Source organism: Pongo pygmaeus, chromosome 5 (assembly GCF_028885625.2).
Source record: "Pongo pygmaeus isolate AG05252 chromosome 5, NHGRI_mPonPyg2-v2.0_pri, whole genome shotgun sequence".
NCBI classification, from domain to species: domain Eukaryota; kingdom Metazoa; phylum Chordata; class Mammalia; order Primates; family Hominidae; genus Pongo; species Pongo pygmaeus.
This window is the reverse complement of record NC_072378.2, coordinates 31,017,043-31,043,822: the sequence shown is the minus strand read 5'-3', so window position 1 is coordinate 31,043,822 and position 26,780 is coordinate 31,017,043. Positions and strand designations below refer to the sequence as shown.

The window sequence follows — 26,780 nt, the reverse complement described above, 5'->3', positions numbered from 1 at the left end:
GGCAGGGGTGAAGGGTATGCAAGGCTCAGTGAGCTGGCCTTCCCCTCACCAAGGCCAAGCTGGACAGACACTCCATGGCTGAGTGCCTCCACTGCTAACAGGAGAGATCAGTGTTGGCCCCGTTATGTGGCACCATTCTCCAGAGAGAATGGCAGATTAATTACATCAGACCTCTTTTAACCTAAAGAGAGGTGATTTGTCCTCATTGAAAATAGCTGCTTGCCTCCCTTGCACACAATGCTTCCTGCAGCACCACTGTCTTTGGGCTTACCAAATGCCTCATTTATCATCATGTGTCTCCAACCACATTCTCTGACCAAGGAAATCATAATACGCTGAGAAAATAGTCTCAGAATATCTTTTTCATTTTTCAAATTGAGACATAATTTACATACCATAAAGTGCACAGATCTCATGTGCACATTTTAATGAAGTTTTACATATCTATACACCCTTGTAATCACCATCCAGATCATATATAGAACATTCTCAGCTTCCCCTGTCTGCCCCTGCAAGAAGGCTTTCTCATGCCTTCTCCCAGTCAGCCTTTTCCCCCAAAGGCATCCTCAACTCTGACCTTTATTACAACAGGTTAATGTCACATGTCCTTGAACTGCATGTGAATGGAATTATACAGTAGGTACACTTTTGTTTTGACTTCTTTTACTCAACACTGACTATGAGATTCATTAATGTTATTGTGTGATTTCATAGGGTTTTTTTTTTCACTACTGGGTAGCATTCCACTATATGAATATATCACAATTTACTTACCCGTTCTAATGTTAGTGGACTTTGGGGGTAAATTTCCACCCTGCAGTGGTATGAATGAAGCTGGCATGGTAAATGTCTTTTGGTGGACACAGGCCTTCATTTCTGCTGGATATTTACTCTCAGGAGTGGAAGTACCAAGTCATAGGGTATGTGTGTTTAATTTTAGCATGGCCAAACATTTTCCCAAGATAATTGTATCAATTTACACTCCCACTAACAATGTGTGAGAGTTCCAGTTGTTCAATGTCCTTTCCAATACTTGGTATTGGCAGTCTTTTAAATGCTAGTCATTACAGTGTGTGTATGTAGTGATATCTCATTGCGGTTTTACATTCCAGTTCTCTGATAAGCAGTGATATTGAGTACCTTTTCAAATGTTCACCGGCTGTTTTGATATCCTCTTTTGTTAACTATTTATCAAATATTTTGCCCACTTTAAAACTGCATCATCTTTTTCTTATTGTAGCTCTTTCTGCATTCTGGATATGAGACGTTTGTTAGCTATGTGTGTTGCAATATCTTCTCCCATCTTTGACTTTCCTTTTATAGTTAAGAATATACCTCTTAAAGGTATATGCTGATACTAGGCTTTAATGAAGCCCAAATCATCACACTTTCTTTTAATAGCTAGTGCTTTTTGTGTCTTGCTTAAGTATCTAAGTATCTTTGCCTACCTCAAGGTCACCAAGATATTTTCTGAGGATTAAATGATGACCTGTTTTTTTGTTTTTGTTTTTGTTTTTTGAGACAGAGTCTTCCTCTGTCACCCAGGCTGGAGTGCAGTGGTACAATCTCGGCTCACTGCAACCTCCACCTCCCAGATTCAACCGATTCTCCTGCCTCAGCATCCCAAGTAGCTGGGATTATAGGCACTCGCCACCACGCCTGGCTGATTTTTGTATTTTTTTAGTAGAGACGGGGTTTCACCATGTTGGCCAGGCTGGTCTCGAACTCCTGACCTCAAGTCATCCACCCGCATTGGCCTCCCAAAGTGCTGGGATTACAGGCATAAGCCACCACACCCAGCCAAATGATGACATATTTAAAGGCTCCTGGGATAGTGATTGGCACATAATAAGCACTCAAAAAAAAAAAAAAAAAAACTGAAAGAACAAACAGGAAAACGAATAAGCGTGTGGCCCTGATAACACATTCATTATGTGCTTTTGTTTCTTAGACATGTCTTGGTAATATTTATAGCACCATGAGGAAACACAGGGATGAGAAACGTTGACCCTGATGGGGCGGGAAATGGGAGAGAAGATGTCCTGAGGGTGGTTGTCATGACTCCCCACAACAGAGGCTGAGACTCAGGAAAAACTCACAGAAGCTTTGACTCAAAGTCCCCTCCAAGCCAGTCAAAGTCTCTGTGGTCCTTTTGCTGGTTCTTTTCTTGACCTAGTCCATGTCCATCTCCATGGATCACATCCTGGGAACCTTCCTATGCTCTATTTTAATTATTTCATGATCATTATTTTTTTCTCCTCCGCGACCCCCTCCCACCCATAATATGTTTTGATACCCAATCTATGGCCACAGCCATCTTGTCCTGCCGTGGCCTCCTTGGTGGCTTCCTCTGTGATCCACTCCACGGTGTCCTCAGTGGCCGCCTCCATGTCCACAATGCCCGCCATGATTCACTCCGTAGCCATCTCCATGGATGTGGCTCAGTCCATGGCCCACTCCACATCCAAAGCCATGTGTTCCTCCATGTCCCATTTCAAGTTCTCCTCCATGAACCAGTGCATTTCCCAGGCTGCGGAATGTCCCAGAGCCCAGGCCCAAGTCCAGGTCCAGACCAAGGCCGTGGCTGTGGCCATGGGGGTCATAAATACCACAGTTTCTCAGGGGGAAGAAAAGGTCTCTCTAAAATAAAAAAAATATATTGATAAATGAAAATTAAGTCTCCTCTCCCTAATCACCATACCTGCCTGTTTCACCAATGTCAGATTTTCACTTTTCCAAACTGCCCATGTTCTCTTCTCTTTACCACCATCCTTACTATGATCTCTGTCTCTGTCTCTCTTTTTCCTTGTTCTTTTACTCTTTCTCCATCTGACAAAATAAGCTTCCCTGTTACCTTATTAACATATCATCTTTATGTGCGTACTCAGGCCCTAGCTCTGGAGATCATAAGGTTATGTGTTTTTGGACTTCCAAGGCAAAGGTAAATCCATACCCCTATGTGAAAGGCACAGAGACTCACTTGACAGACAGTCTTTCTCTTTGTTAGTCAGCTAAGAAACCTCAGAACAGGTATGTGGAATTGAGAGCCCTCAAAAGCTGTCTACACAGAGCCTTGAGATTATAGGCATGAACTCCAGAATCCAACCAACCTGGGTTAGAGTCTTATATCTGCCACTCACTACATGTGCTGGGGCAAATAGCTAAGATCATGGAGTCCCAGATCCCTCACTTGTAAGATGAATATAATATGGCCATGGGATTGTAGACTAGATTAAATGACATTACGCATTTTAAACATTCAGCCTTGAGCCTAGCACGTAGTAAAAACTCAATGTTCACTTTCGTTATTCTCTCTTGATCTTGCAAGTGAAATAATAAAAAGTAATTTAGGGAGTAATTCTTAGATGCTAGTATTTATTATGTAGCCCACATATGGAGAGAGGCTGAGAATTCTAAAATAAAGAACCTCAGCAAATTGACTATATTATCCAAACCTTTTGTGACTTCCCTGTTTTTCTTTTGTCCATTTTTACCAGTGGTATGTTGTCCAACACTTAATAACAGGCTTTCCGAGGGAAAAGTGCTTATTTGTAGTGTTTGACAATTACTGTGGTGCAAATATTTCCAACACAGCGTATTTTAAGCTACCAGCGTCACACCACTCAGCTCAGAATTGGGAAGAACTGCACAATCTCTTGTGGGCCAGGATGAGCCAGTTCCAGCACACCACTGATTTATACTCTGCTTCACTCCTCAAATGGGAACTTACCCACAGGATCACAAGAAAACAGGAAGAACATCAATAAATGTGAAATCAATGTAAGAAAAATATGTATTCAAAGAGCAATCAAGACCAGAGAGCAGAGATGGAGTGGGAGGTCAGAGAGTAACAGTCACAGGCTGCACAAGGAATTGCAGAGTGCCGTGAGGACTAGAAATTTGTCATACATGAGACAATCGGAAGCCCACATTCTGTATGGCTGAACATTTTTATGCTTCTTTCTTTCTTTTCTCTATTCCTCTCTCTCTTTCTTTCCTTCTTTCTTTTTTTCTCTTTCTTTCTTAGTTTCTTTCTTTCCCTCCCTTCCTTCTTTCCTTCCTTCCTTCCTCTCTCTCTCTCTCTCTCTTTCTTTCTCTCTCTCTCTTTCTTTCGAGACAGGGTCTTGCTCTGTCACCCAGGGTGGAGTGCAGTGGCACGATCTCTGCTCACTGAAACCTCCATCTCCCAGGTTCAAGTGATTTTCGTGCCTCAGCCTCCCAAGTAGCTGGGACTACAGGTACATGCCACCACTCTCGGCTAATTTTTGTATTTTTAGTAAAGACAAGTTTCACCATGTTGGCCAGGCTGGTCTCAAATGCCTGGACTCAAGTGATCTGGCCACCTTGGCCTTCCAAAGTGCTGGGATTACAGGTGTGAGCCACTGCGCCCAGCTGCTTCTTGCTTTCTTTATGTTTATGTCCTCCTTGTTCTCTCTCAGTATTTCCCTTGTTCTGTCAGTATTTCCCTTCACTTTGGTCCCAACTCCATCTTTTCCCTCCTCTTTTTCTACTTTGCTTCTCACTTTCTCTGACTTAAGGATTCTCTCTGGTCCTTATATCAGGCTAGGTGATTCTTTCCTTCTGAGTGCACCAACTTACTCCCCTTTCTCATTCTGGATTTTTCCAAAGCACTGCTGACATGATTCCCCCCTGCCTTCTCGCCAGGATCCCCTATGAACCCACCCTGGGTACTCACCAGACAAAAACTCAGTCCTACTGACAATCCAACACCAGCCACGACTGCAGCTAGGGAAATGAGGATGATAGCCCAGGGCTGTAAATATCCACTTGGTTTGATCACGTTTGTGGGTGTGTGGCTCACGCTAACTGTGTTTGTGCCCGTGGACACTGGGCCTGTTTCCTGGGAGGTGCTCCTGGTTGGCTCATGGGTGGATCCTGTGGTGGTCCTGACACTGGGGGCTGAGGTGGTAGATGATGCTCCCATAGTAGATGTACCCAGGCCAGAGGTGTTTGAGACTATTCCTGGCACAGTATGGCTGGCAGCAGAGGCCGTGAAGTCCATTCCAGGGGCCATGGTGACAGAGCTGGAGGCAGTGGGTCTGGTTCCAGTGGTCCTGGTGCCTATGAAACAGGCCACACAAGATGATGCATTTGTAGCAGAGATGATTAAAGGGGAATGGGGGTGCTTAGAGCAGAGGAGGGTGAATCTAACAAACCTATGGTGGAGGTGGCTCAGGAGAGGGGTGGTGGGGGAGGAGAGATGGTAGAAAGCGATTCTGCTATGGCCATGTCCCCAGAATGGAGGTGGGTGTCGTACAGAGAAGGAGGTAGAATGTGTCACCTGGTGGAGTTGGTGATGGAGGAGGCAGAAGGTTGAGGAAACTTGATCGTGATGCGTTCAGAAGTGGAAGACTTATTTGACTTCAGAAGTGGCCACCCAAATAGAAGAGGGCAGGCTGATAAAAGGAATGAATTAACAGCATTTGCATTGACCTGGATGAGACTGGAGACTATTATTGTAAGTGAAGTAACTCAGGAATGGAAAACCAAACATCATATGCTCTCACTGAGATGTGGGAGCTAAGCTATGAAAATACGAAGACATAAGAATGATGCAATGGACTTTGGGGACTTTGGGGGAAGAGTGGAAGGGGGCGAGGGGTAAAAGACTTCAAATATGGTGCAGTGTGTACTGCTCGGGTGATGGGTGCACCAAAATCTCACAAATCACCACTAAAGAACTTACTCATGTAACCAGATACCACCTGTATCCCAATAACTTATGGAAAAAAATTGAAAATAAATAAATCAAATCGAATCAAATAAGTGGGTGAGCTGGTATACAAAGCGGCAGGCCCTGCTTCTCTTTTGACTGTGATCACTGGGAGTAAGGAGGGAGCTGGAGGAGGAGATGACAGAATTGGATTCACTCATGGGCATGCCAGTGGCCGTGGCTGGGACAGAGGTGAAATCATCTACCACACTGTGGTGGTCAGCAAAGGTGGGGTGAGTGTGCTTGGGCAGATGTGGGAGGACCTGGCCTAAGTGGGGAAGGCTGCTCACAGGGACGGGAGAGGGTGGGCTCAGACAGGTGCGGGCGAGAATCAACACAGCGGAGGCGGTGGTGGCGGCTTAGGTAGCGATGGGTGTGCCTAGGTCAGAAGTGGTTAAAATGGGATCATAAACGGCACCAGTCACCAGAATAGAGGTGAGTGCTCAGAACCAAGAGGATAGAATCAGATGCAACCGGCTTGCTGATGGCAAGTGCCAGAGAATGAACACAGTTGTTTGGTCTCAGACTGAGCAAAGGTTGTCAAATTTTTTCTGTAAAGGTCCAGACAGCAAATACAGCTTTTGGGCCAGGCAGTCTCTGTTGCAAATACACTGAAAAGCAGAAAAGCAGCTGGAGACAAACTGTAAATGAATGGGCATGACTATGTTTCAGTAAAACTTTACAAAACCAGGTAACAGGTGAGACTTGACCCATGAAACGTGGTCTACCAGCCTCTGGACTAGGGTCAATATATTGATAGGAGGTGGCGGTGTCACAGAGGGTGGCTTGAATAGAGACAATCTACTTGGCACCAAAGTGGGAGCATTTCACAAAACTGTGACGGGCCAGCAGAGTTAAGGCAGGCTTGCTGGAGGAAGATGTGACAGATATGATGCACTTGTGGTTTATTATATTGTGGTCCTGATTGCAATGGAAGTGGTGGGCACTCAAAAAAAAAAAAAAAAAAAAAAAGAGGTGAGACCAGAGTAGGGGCAATTAGGATTCTAGAAGAGGAAATTTTTTTTTTTTTTGAGACGGAGTCTCGCTCTGTCGCCCAGGCTGGAGTGCAGTGGCGCGATCTCTGCTCACTGCAAGCTCCGCCTCCTGGATTCACGCCATTCTCCTGCCTCAGCCTCCCTAGTAGCTGGGACTACAGGTGCCCGCCACCACACCCGGCTAATTTTTTGTATTTTTAGTACAGACTGGATTTCACCGTGTTAGCCAGGATGGTCTCAATCTCCTGATCTCGTGATTCGCTCGCCTCAGCCTCCCAGTGTGCTGGGATTACAGGCATGAGCCACCGCGCCCGGCCTAGAAGAGGAAATTATATCTAACTGTGTGCTGGCTTGACTTGAACCAGGGCAGAGATGATATAAACAGGTGAACAGCTGGTGGTTGCCACTGGAGTTAAAATGTGTGGGCTCAAAGAAGACATGGGGGTTAGTACCTGACATAGGTGTGTTGGTGATGGGCTGGATAGAAACATCAGTGGCCTTGGTGGGTACAAAAGTGGTGGCAGAGACAGTGGTGGAGGCTGCAGTGGCCCCAGAGGCTGTGATAGAGACTGTGGTGGTCTCAGAGCCTGTGAGGGAAGTCGCAGTGGGCTCCAAGCTTGTAGTGGAAGCTATGGCGGTCTCAGAGCCCATGATGAAGGCAGTGTTGGTCTCAGAGCCTCCACTGGAGGGTGTGGAGGTCTCGGAACCTGTGGTACAGGCTGTGTTGGTCTCAGAGCCTGAAGTGGAGGCTGTGGTGGTCTCAGAGCCTGCAGTGGAGGCTGTGGTTGTCTCAGAGCCTTCAGTAGAGGTGGTGGTGGCCTCAGAGCCTGCAGCAGAGGATGTGGTGGTCTCAGAGCCTATGGTAGAGACTGTGGTGGTCTCAGAGACTGTGGTAGAGACTGTAGTCATCTCAGAGCCTGTGGTAGAGGCCGTGATGGTCTCAGAGCCTGTGGTAGAAACTGTAGTGGCCTCAGAGCCTTCAGTAGAGGTGGTGGTAGTCTTAGAGCCTGTGGTATAGACTGTTGTGGTCTCAGAGCCTGCGGTAGAGGCTGTGGTGGTCCCAGAGCCTGAGGTGGAGACTGTGGTGGTCTCCAAATCTATGGTAGAGGCTGTGGTGGTCTCAGAGCCCATGGTAGAGACTGTGGTGGTCTCAGAGCCTTCAGTAGAGGTGGTGGTAGTCTCAGAGCCTGTGTTATAGACTGTTGTGGTCTCAGAACCTGCGGTAGTGACTGTAGTGGTCTCAGAACCTTCAGTAGAGGTGATGGTAGTCTCAGTGCCTGTGGTAGAGACTGTGGTGGTCTCAGAGCCTGCAGTAGAGACTGTGGTGGTCTCTGAGCCTGTAGTAGTGACTGTGGTGGTCTCAGAGCCTGTGGTAGAAACTGTAGTGATCTCAGAGCCTTCAGTAGAGGCTGTGGTGGTCTCAGAGCCTTCAGTAGAGGTGGTGGCAGTCTCAGAGCCTTCATTAGAGGCTGTGGTGGTCTCAGAGCCTGTGGTATAGACTGTTGTGGTCTCAGAGCCTGTGGTAGTGACTGTAGTGGTCTCAGAGCCTTCAGTAGAGGCTGTACTGGTCTCAGAGCCTTCAGTAGAGGTGGTGGTGGTGGTCTCAGAGCCTGTGGTAGAGGCTATGGTGGTCTCAGAGTTTTCAGTGAAGACTGTGGTCATTTTAGAGCTCGCAGTAGAGATCTTGGTGGTCTCAGAGCCTATGGTAGAGGCCACAGTGGTCTCAGAGCCCATGGTGGATGCCATGGTAGGCTCAGAGCTTGTAGTAGAGGCTGTGGTGGTCTCAGAGCCTGTAGTAGAGGCTGAGGTGGTCTCAGAGCCTTCAGTAGAGGCTGTGGTAGTCTCAGAGCCTGTGATGGAGACTGTAGTAATCTCAGAGCCTTCAGTAGAAGTGGTAGTGGTCTCTGAGCCTGTGGTAGAAACTTTAGTGGTCTCAGAGCCTATGGTGGAGACTGTAGTGGTCCCAGAGCCTTCAGTAGAGACTGTGGTGGTCTCAGAGCCTGTGGCAGAGACTGCAGTGATCTCAGAGCCTTCAGTAGAGGCTGTGGTGGTGTCAGAGCCTATGGTAAAGACTGTGGTAGTCTCCAAGCCTGTAGTAGAGGCTGTGGTGGTCTCAGAGCCTGTAGTATAGGCTGTTTTGGTCTCAGAGCCTACAGTAGTGACTGTAGTGGTCTCAGAACCCTCAGTAGAAGCTGTGGTGGTCTCAGAGTCTGAAGTAGAGGCTATTGTGGTCTCAGAGCCTTCAGTAGAGGCTGTGGTGGTCTCAAAGACTGTGGTGGAGACCGCAGTCATCTCAGAGCCTTCAGTACAGGTGGTAGTGGTCTCTGAGTCTGTGGTAGAAACTGTAGTGGTCTCAGAGCCTGTGGTGGAGACTGTAGTGGCCTCAGAGCCTTCAGTAGAGACTGTGGTGGCCTCAGAGCCTGCAGTGGAAGCTGTGGTGGTCTCAGAGCCTTCAGTAGAGGCTGTGGTGGTCTCAGAGCCTGTGGTAGAATCTGTGCTGGTCTCAAAGCACGTGGTGGAGGCTGTGGTGGTCTTAGTGCCTGTGCTGGAGGCCATGGTGGTCTCAGAGCCTGTGGTAGAGGCTGTGATTGTCTCAGAGCCTGCAGCAAAGACTGTGGTCACCTCAGAGCTTGCAGTGGAGACCTTGGTGGTCTCAGGGCCTATGGTAGAGGCCATAGTGGTCTCAGAGCCCATGGTGGATGCCATGGTAGGCTCAGAGCCTGTAGTAGAGGCTGTGGTTGTCTCAAACCCTGTAGTAGAGGCTGTGGTTGTCTCAAACCCTGTAGTAGAGGCTGTGGTAGTCTCAGAATCTTCAGTAAATGCTGTGTTGGTTTCAGAATCTTCAGTAGAGGCTGCGGTGGTCTCAGAGCCTGCAGTGGAGACTGTGGTCTCAGAGCCCATGGTGGAGGCTGCAGTGGTCTCAGAACGTGCAGTAGAGGCTGTTGTGGTCTCAGAGCCTGTGGTGGAGACTGTAGTGGTCTCAGAGCCTTCAGTAAAGGCTGTGGTGGTCTCAGAGCCTGCAGTAGAGACTGTGGTGGTCTCTGAGCCTGCAGTAGAGGGTGTGATGGTCTCCGAGCCTGCAGTGAAGACTGTGGTCATCTCAGAGCCTGCGGTAGAGGCTACAGTGGTCTCAGAGCTCATGGTAGATGCCATGATGGTCTCAGAGCCTGTAGTAGAGGCTGCAGTAGTCTCAGAATCTGTAGTAGAGGCTGTGGTGGTCTCAGAGCCCATGGTGGAGACTGTGGTGGTCTCAGAGTCTGCAGTGGAGGTGACCGTGGTCTCAGAGCCCATGGTGGAGACTGTGGTGGTCTCAGAGCCTGCAGTAGAGGTGACGGTGGTCTCAGAGCTTGTAGTAGAGTTTGTGGTGGTCTCTGAGCCCATGGCGGAGACCATGGTGGTCTCAGTGCCTGTGGTAGAGACTGTAGTGGTCTCAGAGCCTGCAGTGGAGATGGTGGTGGTGTCAGAGCCTGCCGTAGAAGCTGTGGTGGTCTCAGAGCCTGCACTAGAGACTGTGGTGGTCTCAGATCCTGCCGTGGAGGTGGTGGTGATCTCAGAACCTGAAATAGAGACTATGATGGTCTGAGAGCCTGTGGGGGAGGGGGTGGTGGTCTCAGAACCTGCTGTAGAGGCTGTGGCGGTCTCAGAGGCTTTAATCAGGATTGTAGTGGTCTCAGAACCTGTGGTAGAGGCTGTGGTGGTGTTAGAGCCTGCAGTGGGGGCCATAGTGGTCTCAGAGCTCATGCTGGATGCCGTGATCATCTTGGAGTCTGCAGTTGAGGTTGTGGTGGCCTCAGAGCCTGCCGTGGAGGTGGAGGTAGTGGTGGTCTCAGAACCTGCAGGAGATGCTGTGGTGGTTTCAGAGCCTGTGGTAGAGACTTTAGTGGCCTCGGAGCCTGCAGTGGAGGTGGTGGTGGTCTCAGAGCCTGTGGTAGAGACTGTGGGAGTCTCAGAGCCTGTGGTGGAGGCCATGGTGGTCTCAGAAATTATGGAGGAGGCCATCGTTGTCTCAGAGCCTGCAGTGGAGGTTGTGCTGGAGGCCATGGTAGTCTCAGGGACTGTAGTGGAGGCTATAGTAGAGGTTGTTGTGGTCTCAGAGACTGCGGTGGAGGCCACGATAGTTTCAGAGCCTGCAGTGGAGGCTGTGGCTGTGTCAGAGCCTGTGAGGAAGGTCCTAGTGGAGGCTATAGTAGTCCCTGAGTCTGTGGTGGAGGCTGTGTTGGTCTCAGAGCCTGTGGTGAAAGCTGCAGTAGAAGCCATGGTGGAGGCCGAGGTTGTCTCAGAGCCTGTGGTAGAGTCTGTGGTGATCTTAGAGCCTGTAGTTAAGGCCGTAGTAGGGGCCATGGTGGAGGCCATGGTGGTCTCAGAGCCTGTGATGGAGGCTGTGGTGGTGTCGGAGCCTTTTGTGAAGGCTGTGGTATTCTCAGAGCCTGAGGTGGAGGACAAATAAGGTGGTGGGAATGGGTTAAAGATGAATTTGCAGGTTTAGCACAGTGTTACTTTCACATATACTCAGTACTGCTTATTCATTTATCTATTCAGATACTGAGGGCTTAATATGTACCTGGTATTTTACTAAACTCTGGGCATACTCCTGTCAGCAAAAGAGATATGGGCTTATAATTTAGTAAAGAAGAGAGATACAACATAAAAAAACATAAATACACATTGGCTTAAGTGCTGTTAAAGAAAGCAGTGGTGCTGCCTTAGATACTAGAGTCAGAAAAGGTCTCTGTGAGGAATTGACATATGAACTGAGATCTGAAGGATAAGAAGGCAGCCATTTGGGCCAGGCGTGGTGGCTCACGCCTGTAATCCCAGCACTTTGGGAGGAAGAGGCAGGTGAATCACCTGAGGTCGGGAGTTCAAGACCAGCCTGACCAACATGGAGAAACCCCATCTCTACTAAAAATACAAAATTAGCCAGGCGTGGTGGCGCATGCCTATAATCTCAGCTATTCAGGAGGCTGAGGCAAGAGAATCACTTGACCCGGAAGGTGGAGGTTGCGGTGAGCCAAGATTGCGCCACTGCACTCCAGCCTGGTCAACAAGAGCAAAACTGCATCTTAAAAAAAAAAAAAAAGAAGGCAGCAATTTGAAAGGCCAGGAGAAGGACATCACAGATTGATAGCATAAGTACAAATATCCTGAGTTGTTAATGAGCTCGATGTGATTCACGAATAAATAGGAGACCAGGGTGGCTGGAATGTAGTTAGTGAAGCAGAAAACAAGGCTGTAGAGAGACCTTTTCTAACCATAAAATCTGAAGCAGGACCCCCGCCTTTTTAACAGCACATAACCCAAAGGTGTATTTACATTCTTCATATTCTAGACTCTCCTCTTTCCAAGAACATAAGCCCACATTTCTTTTGCTGACAGGGGTATGCTCAGAGTTTAGCAAAATACCGTGGTAGAAAGGTTAAATTTCATCTCAAATACAATGAAGACCCATTGGAATAACATACTCTGGTTAATTTCTCTTTGTTTTTATTTTGAAAAAAAAATCACAAAATCTTTTGTAACAGGTATAACACAAAGAACCCTTTCCCCTGAATCATTTGGGAGTTACTTGGTAACCTGATGTCTCATTATCCTTCAGTACTTCATATATTTTCATACACAACCATAATACAGCCATCAAGATGAAGAAATTCACATGAATATATTGCTGCCACCTGATTCTTAGATCCCTTTCAAGTTTTGTTAGTTGTTCTGATAATGTCTTTAACAGTAAACAGTTCAATTCAGAATCGTGTGTTGCTTTTCATTGTTCTGTCTCTTTAGTCTTCTTCAGTCTGGTGCAGTTCTTCAGTCTTCCTTTGATCTTCATAACTTTTAACCTTTGAAGATTACAGGTCAATTATTTTATAGAATTTTCCTTAAACCGAGTTTTTGTAATGTTTCATCATGATTAGGCTCATGTTATTCATCTTTGCCAGGAAAACCACTGAAGTGATGTTGTATTCTTCTCTTTGCATACTATCAGGTGACAGATAATACCAATGTGTCCCATCATTGATGATGTTCTCTTGGATTACTTGATTAAGAAGGTGTATCCAGGCTGGTTTTTCTCCCTTTGTAGTTAATAAATATTGTGTTGTGATTATAATTATGAAATGTCTCTCTTTATTCCTAATAATATACCTCTTCTTAAGCCTATTTTGTCTGATATTGAAATAGTTACTCAATTTTTTTTTTACACTGATGTTAGCATGGCTAACATACAGTATGGCCATATCTTTCTTCCTCTTATTTTTACCCTATTGTTTACCCTATTCGTAGTTATAGTTAGTTAAAATGTATTTGTTGGTTGAATATTATTTATTTGGGGCTTTCTTTTTTAACCAATGTGTCAATCTCTGCCTTTTAATTTTGGTGTCTGGACCATATACATTTAATGTAATTATAAATATGTTGGGTCTGATTCTTTTTTAGAGACAGAGTCTTGCTCTGTCACTCAGGCTGTAATGCAGTGGCACAATCACAGCTCACTGCAGCCTTGACTTTCTAAGCTCAAGAAATCCTCCTGCCTGAGCCTCCGAACTATCTAGGATCACAGGCACGAGTCATGATGCCTGGCTAATTACTTTTTAATTTTTATTTTTTGTAAAGATGGGGTCTCCCTATGTTGCCTGGGCTTGTCTCGAACTCCTGGGCTCAAGTAATCTTCCTGCCTCAGCCCCAAAAAGTGCTGGAATTACAAGTGTGAACCACTGTAGCTGGCCCTGAATTTAATAGTCTTCATATTTTTTTTCTATTTTTCTCATCTGGTCTTCTTTCCTTTTCCTCCTACTTTTTTTTTTTTTTAATTAACCCAGTATTTTTTGGTTTGTTTTGTTTTTGTTTTTGTTTTTTTTTGAGACAGTCTTGTTCTGTCACTCAGGCTGGAGTGCAGTGACAGGATCTCAGCTCACTGCAAATTCCACTTCCCAGGTTCAAGTGATTCTCCTGCCTCGGCCTCCTGAGTAGCTGGAACCACAGGTGTGTGCCATCACGCCCAGCTAATTTTTGTATTTTTAGTAGAGACAGGGTTTCCCCATGTTGCCCAGGCTGGTCTCTAACTCCTGGCCTCAAGTGATCCACCTGCCTCGGCCTCCCAAAGGGCTGGGATTACAGGCATGAGCTGCTGCACCCGGCCCTGAGTCATTTTTGACCCCATTTTATTTCCACCATTAGCTTATTAAATATAATTCTTATTTGTGTGCCATTGCTCTAGGATTTACAATATACACCTTTAATTTATCACTGTCTACCTCCCAGTGAGCTCATTCCTTTTCATGTAAGGGCGTGAGAGTCTTAACACAGTACACTTCCATTTCCTTCTTCTATCCCTTGTACCACTGTTGTCATACATTTTATGTCTACATATGTTATAAGCCTCATAATTCATTGTTATTCAAGTATATTATCTTTTGAGAAGAATTTAAATGAAAAAAATCTTTTATTTTTACCCATATATTTATCATTTCCAGCACACTTCATTCCTTTGCATAGATCTAAATTTTTTCTTCCTGAAGAACTTTCTTTTACATTTTAAAAAAATGTCAGTCTTGCTGGGCGCGGTGATTCACACCTGTAATCCCAGCACTTTGGGAGGCAGAGGCAGGCAGATCACCAGGAGTTCGATACCAGCCTGACCAAAATGGAGAAACCCCATCTCTACTAAAAGTACAAAATTAGCCAGGCGTGGTGGCACATGCCTGTAATCCCAGCTACTCGGGAGGCTGAGGCAGGAGAATCGCTTGAACTCAGGAGGCGGAGGTTGCAGTAAGCCAAGATCGCGCCATTACACTCCAGCCCCGGGCAACAAGAGCGAAACTCTGTATCAAAAAAACAAAAAAACAAAAAAAGTCAATCTCCAGGAGGCAAGGTCTTCCAGTTTTTGTCTCGAAAAGCCTTCATTTCATCTTCATATTGTAAATATTTTTACTCCGTGTAATTCTAGGTTGATGAGTATTTTTTCTTTCAGTATTTTAATGATGTTGCTTCTTTATCTTCTGGTTGTCATGGTTTTTCACGGGAAGTCTGTTATCATGCTTGTCTTTGCTCCTCTCTAAACAATGTGTCTTTTCTTTTCTAGCTGGTTCTAGGATTTCCCATTTATCACTAATTTTTAGTTATTTGATTATGTTGTACTTTAGTATGATTTTTTAAAGTTTATTTTGCTTGATATTTGTTGAGTTCTTGGGATCTGTGAGTTTCTAGTTTTCATCAAATTTAATTTTTCAGCTACTATTTCTTTAAACATGTTTTTGGTTCCCTTTTTTTCTGGAACTTCAATTATACATATTGTAGACAAAACATTGTCTCACAAAATCACTGGTATTCTATTCATTCACTTTCAGCCCATACTCCCTCCACCCCATACTCCCTCTCACCCTCACAAGATTCTGACAAAACATGCCAGGCTGCCACTCTGTGGAGAAGTCCACTTCATCCAATTTAGTTTCTTTTCTTTTTCTTTTTTTTTTTTTTTTGAGATGGAGTCTTGCTCTGTCACCCAGGCTGGAGTGCAGTGGTGCTATCTCGGCTCATTGCAACTTCCACCTCCCAGGTTCAAGGGATTCTCCTGCATCAGCCTCCTGAGTAGCTGGAAATACAGACATAGGCCATGACACCCAGCTAATTTTTGTATTTCTAGTAGAAACAGAGTTTCGCCATGTTGGCCAGGCTGGCCTCGAACTCCTGACCTCTGGTGATCTGCCCCCCTCAGCCTCCCAAAGTGCTGGGATTACAGGCATGAGCCACCGCACCCGGCCCCAGTTCAGTTTCTTATATCCTTCTCTGGGCCACTGCTGTCTCCCCTCCTGTCCAACCCTGATATCTGCTTTGCTCTGCCTCACCTAATGATCTGGGGCTTAATCATTCAGGAAGGGAAGAGAAAGTAGAAAACAAAACTGATTTATGTTTTTAAAAGATGCTGTGTGAAAACTGGCATGTAGGAGGGCAAGAGTGAAAACAAAATTAATTAAGAGCAGTAATTATTGCTTGAACTAGGATGGTAGCAGGGGAGATACATTTCAGTGGATGAATACAAGCTATGTTTTGAAATTAGAAAAGTAGAACCAATAGGAAGTGTTGAAAGGCTGCATGTGGTAGATGACACGAAAAGAAGTCAAGAACAACTAGCTTTGGGGCTTACGCAGAGTTGGAAATTAGTTCTGTTTATCTGAATGAATAGGGATGAAGTGGATGTTGGAAATGTTAGAGATTTTGAACTTTTTGTGCCCATTACATGTCCAGGAGACTGTTGGCAGGTGGAAACCTGCACTTAGTTCTCAGAGGAGAAATCAAAACCAAAGACATGAAACTGGAAGTCATTTAAATATACATTGTATTTAAAGCCATGAGGCTGACTGAGATCACTTGTCTGGGAGAGTATAGTTGGAGAACAGGGCACTGGACCAAGCTCTGGCCGCTGCATCATTCAGATAGAGGAGGAGAGGCGAATGAATGAGACTGAGAAGGAGCATCCAGTAAGGTAGAAAGAAAACTCTAAAAAGTGAATCAAGGAAGTCAAGAGAATAGAGAGGCTCTAGAAAAATATGGCAGTTAGCTGAACTGATTTTTGCAGAGAGATCAAGTAAGATATGGCCTGGGCCATGTCCATTGGATTCAGAGATAATATGGAAGTGAGTTTAGTTTATTGAAAACAGATTTGCATATATGGTAGCCCCCAATTGGAATGAATAAAAGAATAAATAAGTATATATGGAGGCTTACAGATTTCATAGAAGAATAAAAAGTAGAGAAATAACAAAAGACATACCTCCACAAGGACAAAGGATGGAGAGGTGACAACAGCAGAGGAGATATTTAATTTTTTTTTTTTTGAAGATAATAGCGGGCGGATGGGTGGTAACTCTCCAACACAACAGAGAAAGCTTCAACATACAGGTCTCCATTGGGGGTGAGAGTAAGTCAACTACTGGTAGATTATTAATTCTGTGGAATCCTGGAACGATTCAGGAATAGCAACTAGGTTCCTCTGAAGATTTGGGTGTGGCATGTGACTAACTACAGGAAGGATGGTTGAAATACAATGTAGCTAGGAACTGTCTCTCAGCTCCAGATCCCTCCTTCCACTCAAGGACTTGGATGAATACACCTCTCTCCCTTATAACAGCTTAGGGTTTTATCTCTGGAGATACTGAAACCAAAGAAATTCTAGACCAGTGATCCCAGGCACTGCTGAAGGCAGGAGTGAAAGTGTGTCCAGAATTGGTGGGTTCTTGGTCTCACTGACTTCAAGAATGAAGCCGCGGACCCTCACGGTGAGTGTCACAGTTCTTACAGGTGGCGTGTCCTGAGTTTGTTCCTTCTGATGTTCAGATGTGTTCGGAGTTTCTTCCTTCTGGTGGGTTCGTGATCTCACTGGCCTCAGGAGTGAAACTGCAGACTTTCGCAGTGAGTCTTACAGCTCATAAACGCAGTGTGGACCCAAAGAGTGAGCAGCAGCAATATTTATTGCAAAGAGCGAAACAACAAAGTGCGAAAGAACAAAGCTTCCACACTGTGGAAGGGGACCCAAGCGGGTTGCCACTGCTGAATCAGGGCAGCCTGCTTTTATTCCCTTATCTGGTGGCACCCACATCCTGCTGATTGGTCCGTTTTACAGAGAGCCGATTGGTTTGTTTTACAGAGAGCTGACTGGTCCGTTTTGACAGGGTGCTGATTGGTATGTTTACAATCCCTGAGCTAGACACAAAAGTTCTCCAAGTCCCCACAGAGCACTGGTTGGTGTATTAACAAACCTTGAGCTAGACACAGGGTGCTGATTGGTATGTTTATAAACCTTGAGCGAGACACAGGGTGCTGATTGGTGTATTTATAATCCCTTAGCTAGACATAAAGATTCTCCAAGTCCCGACCAGATTAGCTAGACACAGGGTGCTGACTGGTGTGTTTACAAACCTTGAGCTAGACACAGAGTGCTGATTGGTGTATTTACAATCCCTTAGCTACACATAAAGATTCTCCAAGTCCCCACCAGATTACCTAGACACAGGGTGCTGATTGGTGCATTTGCAAACCTTGAGCTAGACACAGAGTGCTGATTGGTGTATTTACAATCCCTTAGCTAGACATAAAGGTTCTCCAAGTCCCCACTAGACTCAGGAGCCCAGCTGGCCTCACCTAGTGGATCCCGCACCCTAGTGGATCCCGCACCCTAGTGGATCCCGCACCCTAGTGGATCCCGCACCTAGTGGATCCCGCAGGTGGAGCTGCCTGTCAGTTCCCGCCGCGCGCCAGCACTCCTCAGCCCTTGGGCGGTCTATGGGACCTGGTGCCCCGAAGCAAGGGGCGGCGCTGGGAGGCTCCGGCTGTGCAGGAGCCCACCCACGGCGGCGCCGGGGCGGCTCAGGCATGGCGGGCTGCAGGTCCCCAGCCCTGTCCCTCAGGGAGGCAGCTGAGGTCCAGCGAGAATTCGAGCGCAGCGCCGGCAGGCCAGCACTGCTGGGGGACCTGGCGCACCCTCCGCAGCTGCTGGCCCGGGTGCCAAGCTCCTCACGGCCCGTGGCCAGCGGTGCCGGTGCCGGCCGCGCCAGCCGGCGGCTCAGAGTGTGGGGCCCGCTGAGGCCACGCCCACCCAGAACTAGCGCTGGCCCGCAAGCGCTGCACGTAGCCCAGGTTCCCGCCCGCACCTCTCCCTCCCCACCTCCCCGCAAGCTAAGGGAGCCGGCTCCGGCCTCGGCCAGTCCAGAGAGGGGCTCCCACTGTGAAGCAGCGGGCTGAAGGGCCCCTCAAGCGCAGCCAGAGTGGGTGGTGAGGCCAAGGAGGCGCCCGAGATTGAGCAAGGGCTGCAAGGGCTGCCAGCACGCTGTCACCTCTCAGAAGGTTTTACTGAAACTATGCAATTAAGGAAATGCTTACACCCTGAACTGTAAAACCCTCATTACCTCTTCCCTTACTCAGCTTCCAGCACTTCAGCAGTTATGCTAGTATGCTCTAGACAGGATCTGGAGAATTCTTCTTGTGGAAAGAAATTAGCCAACACTAGATACCGACATTTTGAGGATCTTCCCAGTCAAAACTGCCACATCTCTGCTAAGTTACCCTAAAGCTAAGTCCACCAGTTGACAGGCCCTACCCCTGCTCACAAAGCTTCCAGGCGTCATATTAGTGCCTCGCTCAAATGCAAAGGACTTTCTGGGATTACCAGATATTTGAGAAAAATCTCTAGCTTGAAATATAGAGACCAAAACAAATATCCCTATGAAGCAAAGCCAGAGAGAACTGAGACAATGCAAACAGCAAAACCAACTTCAAATGTCCTCAGCAATATAAGAGAAAGTATAGCACCCATGAAAAAAAAAAAAAAATAAGAGATGCCATTTTAAAAATGGTTGTAGAGAAAAAAAAGATCTCTTTGAAAAAAAAAAAACTCAAAATTCACTAGAAGGATTTGAAGACTTTAGAAGCTGAGGAAATCTCCCCAGAAGAAAAATAAAATGACAGAGTTGGAAGACAGAAGAAGAAATATAAGAAAATTAGAGTGTCAGCCCAGGAGGTCAAACATCCAAATTATAAGATTTTCAGAAAGACAGAACAGAGAAAATGGACGAGAGGCAATTATCAAAGAAAAAAATGCAATAAAATTTCCCAGAACTGACTGATTCAACTTTCTGCTGTACAAATTCCTAACACAATGAAAGAATCCATACTATGACACCATGTCATGAGATTTTATAACAGTAGTTTTAAAAATCTGAAATCCTCCAGAAGAAAAAGAATGGGTCTCTTACAAGACGTCAGTAATCTAAATATCAGACTTCACAATCTAGAATCTAGGAATAGTGGATCAACGCCTTTAAAATCCTGAGAAAAATCATATCCATCCTAGAATTCTATAACCAGCTAAACTATGAGTCAAATGTGAGGGTGGAATAGACATTTTCAGACGTATAAGGTCTATGGACAGCTGGGCCCGTTTTTCTCTTCTTCCTGGGCACATGGCTAAGTTACATTTCTCAACCTCTCTTGTAGCTAGGTAGGGCTACATGTCTAAGCTCTAGTCAGAGGCCCCTGAAGAGAAGGAATACATATTAATTTCCACTTCATTTCTTTAAGAGTAAATACCTATTCCTTGATTTCTGCTTGTATATATATTTTTATTTTCTGTATGTTATCATGTTTTGACATCTTAACAAACTTTTCTATCTAGGGAGAGACAGGACCTTCCAGGGCTAGCCAATTCTTAAAAGTAGCAAAGAGCCCAGCCAGGAGCATGAGCTGATATGCAAACTAACCATTCCAGAGCCATAGCTCCTCTATCTGGCCCATATACTCCAGGAAACAATATTTATCTGCCTTAGTCATTCCAAAGCCAAGTACTAGGCAACTGGGTGGTAATCAGCCGTGTAGCTCAAAGAACACAGGAATTATTCAAACCAGCCAATCCTAAACTGTTCACCCTGCCTTTCCTTGCCTTTCCCACAGATACCACAATAAAAGGAAAGACATAAATCTTTCCTTCACTCCTGTCTTCTGCCTCCTGACTACCTTGGTCCTTCTCAGGTGGTCCCGCACAGCAGTGCCATGCCTCCTGTCTCTAGGGCCTGTAAGCCTCTCCTCTTGTGGCTGCACCTTGACTGACTGTATCATAAAATAATACAAAGTACTGTTTTTCTGCCCTCTCCTTGGGCTGAAATGATGATGACACTGGAAACCATATGTTGAAGATGGAAGAACCATATTCACCCAGGATCCCTGAATGACTGCATGGAGCAGAGCTCCCACCATCCTATAATACTTACCTTACGACTGGTACAAGGGAGAAAAATAAACTTGTTTTTCAAAGCCACTTTCGGGATCTCCTTGTTACAGCAGCTTAGCATTACCCTAACAGTGCATAAGGTTTTAAAATAATTTCCCACCATAAACTCTCTCTCTCAGGAAGTTTCTAGAGAAAGTGATGCTCCAAGATGGAAAAATAAAGCCAGAAAAAAGATAAGAATTTGCAAGGGAAAAAAGGGAATTTCCAGAAAGTTGCTGAATACAAATTGCAGGACAAGAGACCTAACAAGCAACCAGTACTGGTTGGACAGAGGCTTCCAAATGGGATTGCTCTGGTTGGACAGAGGCTTCCAAATGGGATTGCTCAAGGGAAAAAAGTGAAACTGATAGATTGCCTCATGTGTACTGAAAAGACAGAGATACTTCTGGTGGAGGTTTGGGATGAATTAATTATATATATGAAGAAAACTATGGAAATTTAAAAAATGAGGCTATTATTAATATCTAGAAAAACAAAAATTATAAGAACAGATGGTCATCACAATGCAATTATATGACCCAGTTATAAATGTTACTAGAGGTCATTTATACTTATTATAATGTCATCACAATGCAATTATATGACCCAGTTATAAATGTTACTAGAGGTAACATTTACAGTTATCATAACGTGAACACTAAATGCTAGTTTAACACCAAAAATTCGATACAGTCATTTGGGGAGAATTGTGAGCAGGAATGTGAGACAGTAAGTGTGCAGGGGGAGTGGTCTAACCTAAATCTTTCTTTTCATTAGAAGGAAGACAATAAATCATGCCCAAAGCAGGAAAAAAAAACCAAAAACCTCAACCAACAAAGAAGTAATGGTAGTGAGAGAATTTACGGCCGGGTGCAATGGCTCACGCCTGTAATCCCAGTGCTTTGGAAAGCTGAGGTGAGAGGATCCCTTGAGCCCGGGAGTACCAGGCTGCAGTGAGCTATGATGGTGTCTCTGCACTCCAGCCTGGGTGGCAGAGTGAGATCCTGTCTCTAAATAAATACATAAATGCAGTATGAAGGTAAATGCCAACAGGGACCCTGGGAAGCAGGACCCAGAGTAAGAAGCAATTGGGGAAAGGGAATCAGGGGCTGAAGTTTTATGAGAAGCCTTGTAGGACTACAAGTATTTCTTTTTCAGAACTACTTACATTCATTACCTAATACAATAAAATAAAATAAACAAGTGAGTGGGAGGTGAGAAGTGACATAGCAAGTATGGGGAAGTCCTTCAAGAATGAGGGTGAGGGGCCGGGCGCGGTGGCTCACACCTGTAATCCCAGCACTTTGGGAGGCCGAGGTGGGTAGATTGTCTGAGCTTAGGAGTTCGAGACCAGCCTGGGCAACACAGTGAAACCCCGTCTCTACTAAAATACAAAAAATTAGCTGGGCGTGGTGGTGTGCGCCTGTAGTCCCAGCTACTCAGAGGCTGAGGCAGGAGAATCGCTTGAACCTGGGAGGTAGAGGTTGCAGTGAGCCGAGATTGCAGCACTGCACTCTAGCCTGGGCGACAGAGCGAGACTCCATCTCCAAAAAAAAAAAAAAAGAATGGGGGTGAGGAGGAGAGTGGAAGGAGAGGCGGTGGCTGAGGAGTGATGCGGGGACGTTAGGATGGACATCATTCAATGTTTGGTCCAGGGACCTCTGGGATCACACTGTCTGAGGAACCCATGCCATCTCACCAAGCTTACTGAATCAAGATCTTGCTTGGTGGGGTGTCAGGGCCTGGAAACCCAGGTTTTTAATCTTCTCCTTGGATGATACTTGTGCATACAGAACTGAGCTTGTTTGGATGCTGATGGAAAGGACCCAAGAAAGGTAAAGTGAGATGGGAGGGGAAGGAGAAATGCACTGAGCAAAGCCACCGAGACAGCAGGAGGGTGAGAAGGCGCCCAGCGTTCAGATGGAGGAGTTGGTCCCTGCTAATCCACTGTAATGGGGCTACAGGAGACACAGTTGGTCACTTTATAGATCTAGTGGTGGGAAAAGAGGAGGGGCCTTTCAGTCCTTGCACACTTGCTCCCTTTTGTAAGGAAATATTATTTAAGTCTATGTTTTACAGTAGACCAAGCGTTCCATGGGGGCCAAGACCATGGCATTTCCCACTCCATTCCTCACCATGGCCTAGCACGCAGCAGTGCCTGGTCCAGAGGAGAGCTCTATAAATGTTTGTTGAATGACTACATGAATGACAGTTTCTTCTGAGGTAAGGGGACTCTTGTTTAAAATCAGACAGATAGGACTGGAGTTCAGGATTAGGACAGGCGACGGGCAGATCTGGAAGGCATGGGTAGGTAGAGAACAGTTGAAGCATTCAGGGTGAAGGCAACAGGAAAGAGAAGAAAAAGAACGCCAAGGGAAGTGCTGAAGCGGGCGAGGGAACGAATCCAGAGTGGGGTGCAGGAAACAGATGCATACTGAGGAAGAAGGGGGAAGCACTCCAAATCCTCCACATCATCCAACCTATACCCTCTCTTTCAACCACACCTCCCACTTCTTGACGAGCCATCCTACAGTAAAGGCAATGGAATGGATGAGCCAATTAACCTGGTGTCTCATAATTAAGGAAGATACGCTGATGTAAGAAATCAAAGACTGGAGTGAACAGAACTGTCTCAGACAGCCCATTGGAATCACACAGAGCCCAGTTCACTTCTCTGCTGGGTTATTTCCTTTCACAGCCATTGCTGATCCAATGCCAGAGCCAACTCCTCAGTGGCAGAACTCCAGTTTGTTTCTACCAGGGAATTTCTCAGGGGGTTATACATGGATTTGGAATCAGGCAGCATCCGAAGAAGGGTTGAAGCAAAAAATCAAAAAACAGTAGATGTGGGCGTAGATGCAGTGATCAGGGAACACTTCTACACTGCTAGTGGGAATGTAAACTAGTACAGTCACTATGGAAAACAGTGTGGAGATTTCTTAAAGAACTAAAAGTAGATCTACCATTTGATCCAGTAATCCCACTACTGGGTATCTACCCAGAGGAAAAGAAGTCATTATACAAAAAAGACACTTGCACACACATGTTTATAGCAGCACAATTCACAATTGCAAAGTCATGGAACCCAAATGCCTATCAATCAACGGTGGATAAAGAAACTGGCATATATATACGATGGAATACTACTCAGCCATAAAAAGGAATGAATTAATGGCATTTGCAGTGACCTGGATGAGACTGTAGGCTATTATTCTAAGTGAAGTTACTCAGGAATGGAAAACCAAACGTCGTATGTTCTCACTGATAGGTGGGAGCTAAGCTGTGAGGACTCAAAGGCATGAGAATGATACAATGGACTTTGGGCACTAGGGAGGAAGGACGGGGGAGGCACGAGAGATAAAAGACTACAAATAGGGTGGGTGCGGTGTATACTGCTTGGTGATGGTGCACCAAAATCTCACAATTCACCAATAAAGAACTTACGTAACCAAATATCACCTGTACCCCAATAACCTATGGAAAAAAAAACAAAGAAGGATTGAAGGATTTTTACTTGACTTTAGATTGAGATCCTGGTTTTAATTTGGAATTAAGAATGCTATTGGAACTAGAATTTTCCAGTTAAAAAAAAAAAACTTTTATCCAAGATACAAAGGAAAGTAAAAGTCTCACCCCCACTCCATTTCCCCAGCACTGCCCCACCGCCCCACCACTTGTGCTCACCACCACAGCTGGGGGAGACTAATACAGATTTGCTTCTAAGATAGCATCAGAATCATGGTCAGTGGAATTGGGATCAGTATTGGCTTTTGCAGAAATGGGCAAAAAAAAAAAAAAAGAATCATCATTGTTTCTGGAAGAAGAGTCATGCCTGGGCAGGGGATTCCCCATCTCCTTCAGGCCTTATGTGGCCTCCATGCCCCTCTCCCTCCTTAACTGCTAAGTCACTTACTGGGTCCCAGAAGTCCAAAGAGAAGCAGCCGCAGGAACCAGAAGACAGGAGAGATATTTCCTCTTCTCATCTCTAAATGATGCACATAGAAGTTGTCATTTAGATGCCTGGGTTCCAAAGGAAGGATAGGTCAAAGAGGCAGAGAGACAAGAGGCAAACCCCCTGGGCCTTGATAGAAAATAAAGTTGCACAAAAAGACCCAAAGGCCAGCCAGTGCCAGGGTAAGCCTTGTAGGCAGATGGGATGGTTGCGAGGAGTCCCCAAATTGCTCCACAGTTTGGCTTCCTATTTTTCTTCTTTTTTCCTCGCAAGCATGTCTGTGGCATTTATAGCTGATACTGAGTAGGGGAGGCCAGCGCTTTGGGTCCTCCCTCCCCAGGGAGGGGCATCTCCGCACTGTGCTTTCTGCAGGGCCGTTTGGAGAGATGTACCCTACAGGAATCAAGGCGGAGGAGAGAGCCGAGTCGGCAAGACCAGAGGGCGCGCACATGAGGAGGGGCAGGGAGGGAGGCAGAATGAGGGGATCAAACTTGTCGGAGTGGAAGGGACCCACCCTTTGAACCAGAGCTGACCTGAAACCTGTTTTCTCTGGGTATGCCTCATTTTCAAAGCAGGAGGCCTTTGTAGAAGAAAGAAGGAGGAAGAGAAGAAAAGGAAACAAATGGATGGTAAAGGTCAACAGCAGTCTATCTGGGGGAAGCTGGGGATTTGGAGGGTGAGAAGAGCATCAGGACACACGCCCGGCTTTCTCCAGAGTGCTCCTTCCCAGCTGCAGAGCAGCACGTGGCTATGTGAGTGATACACTCCACTCCCTGTGAGCTCTCCAAGGGAGGGGAAAGTGGACACTGAGTGAGTCTCACTTCTAGTATCAAGCGGAAGTGAGTAGGGAAGAGGATGGGGCACGGAACTACCCATTTCCGTGAGTCAGTCTTTGGCAATGGCTCTTAAGCATAGGTCAGGGACCCTAACTCACCTGGGTCCCTATTTCTAGGCTCACAACTAGCAGTTGATTGCAGTTTACTCCGTGTAACTCAGATATGCAAAGAAAAATGTAGTTTGGCTTGCCATAACTCACCCAACTCAGTTTGCAGACTCTCTTTCCCAACAATGGCAGGGAAGGCTGGGGTTGGAAATGAGGATATGGGTTTAAGCTTGCCAAATATTGGTGATTAAATTTCATTTTCTTTTAAAAGTGTCTCTTTCAGAGGGCATACTGTATGGTTCTAATTATATGAAAGTCAAGTACAGGGAAAAATCAACTGATGATGATTGAAGTCAAAATACTGGCTACCTCTGGGATGGCACTGATGGGGAGGAGGTGGGGGAGGCTTCTGGGGTGATGAGAATCTCACACATCTTCATCTGGAAAGTGGGTAGGTGAGTGTATGCATGTATTAAGATTCAACAATTGGCCGAGCACGGTGGCTCATGCCTCTAATCCCAGCACCTTGAGAGGCTGAGGTGGGAGGACTGTGTGAGCCCAGGAGTTCAAGACCAGCCTGGGCAACATAGCAAGACCCTGTCTCTATTTATTCAAAATAAATACATTAAAGAATTAAATAAAATTCAATGACTTGAGCATTTATGTGTCCACTCTGCACACTTTACTGCATGTATTTTAAGTCTCAATTTAAAGATTAAAAACAACAGTCAAGGGTACAAACTTTCAGTTGTAAAATGAATGAGTTCCAGGACTTTAATCACATGGAAACTATAATTAACAATATTGTCTTGTCTATCTGAAATTTTCTAACACACACAGTAAAAAATGGTAAATATGTGTTGATGTGTTCATTAGTTTGATGGTGGTAATTATTTCACAATGTATACTCGTCAAATCAACACATTATTCACCCTGAAAACATATAATTTTTATTTGTCAATTATACCTCAACAAGCTTGGGGGGAGAATTAAAAACAATAAAAAAAAAATTTTGTGGCTCACGCCTGTAATCCCAGCACTTTGGAAGGCCAAGGCAGGCAGGTTAGAAGTGCGAAACCAGTCTGATCAACATGGTGAAACGCCATCTCTACTAAAAATAAAAATAAAAATAAAAATTAGCTGGGCGTAGTGGCGGGTGCCTGTAATCCTGGCTACTTGGGAGGCTGAGGCAGGATAATTGCTTGAAGCCGGGAGGCAGAGGTTGCAGTGAGCCAAGATCGCGCCACTGCACTCCAGCCCGGGTGACAGAGTGAGACTCCGTCTCAAAAAAAAAAAAAAAAAGAAAAAACAGTGTTTCAGGTCTCTTTTGGGTAAATACTTGGCCGTATGAAATGTAATGCCCCTTTCAGGACTGTTTTCCCCATTTCAAGGGCTCTCCCCTCCACCTCTTCTTTCCTGCACGTCCTCTGAGGGGGAATTTATGCCTCCTACTGGCAGTGTGG

General features: G+C 45.7%; 1 protein-coding gene across 1 annotated transcript; it reads right to left on the bottom strand.

Moving 5' to 3' along the window:
* Positions 1-2,373: 2,373 nt before the first annotated feature.
* MUC22 (mucin 22) lies at positions 2,374-24,465 on the bottom strand. The gene is made up of 5 exons (XM_054493095.2): positions 24,396-24,465; positions 9,957-11,156; positions 7,182-9,836; positions 4,697-5,082; positions 2,374-2,640 (listed from the first exon to the last, which is right to left on the bottom strand). The coding sequence occupies exons 1-5, from the start codon at positions 24,463-24,465 to the stop codon at positions 2,374-2,376; spliced, it is 4,578 nt and encodes a 1,525-aa protein (XP_054349070.2).
* Between the last annotated feature and the right edge of the window lie 2,315 nt (positions 24,466-26,780).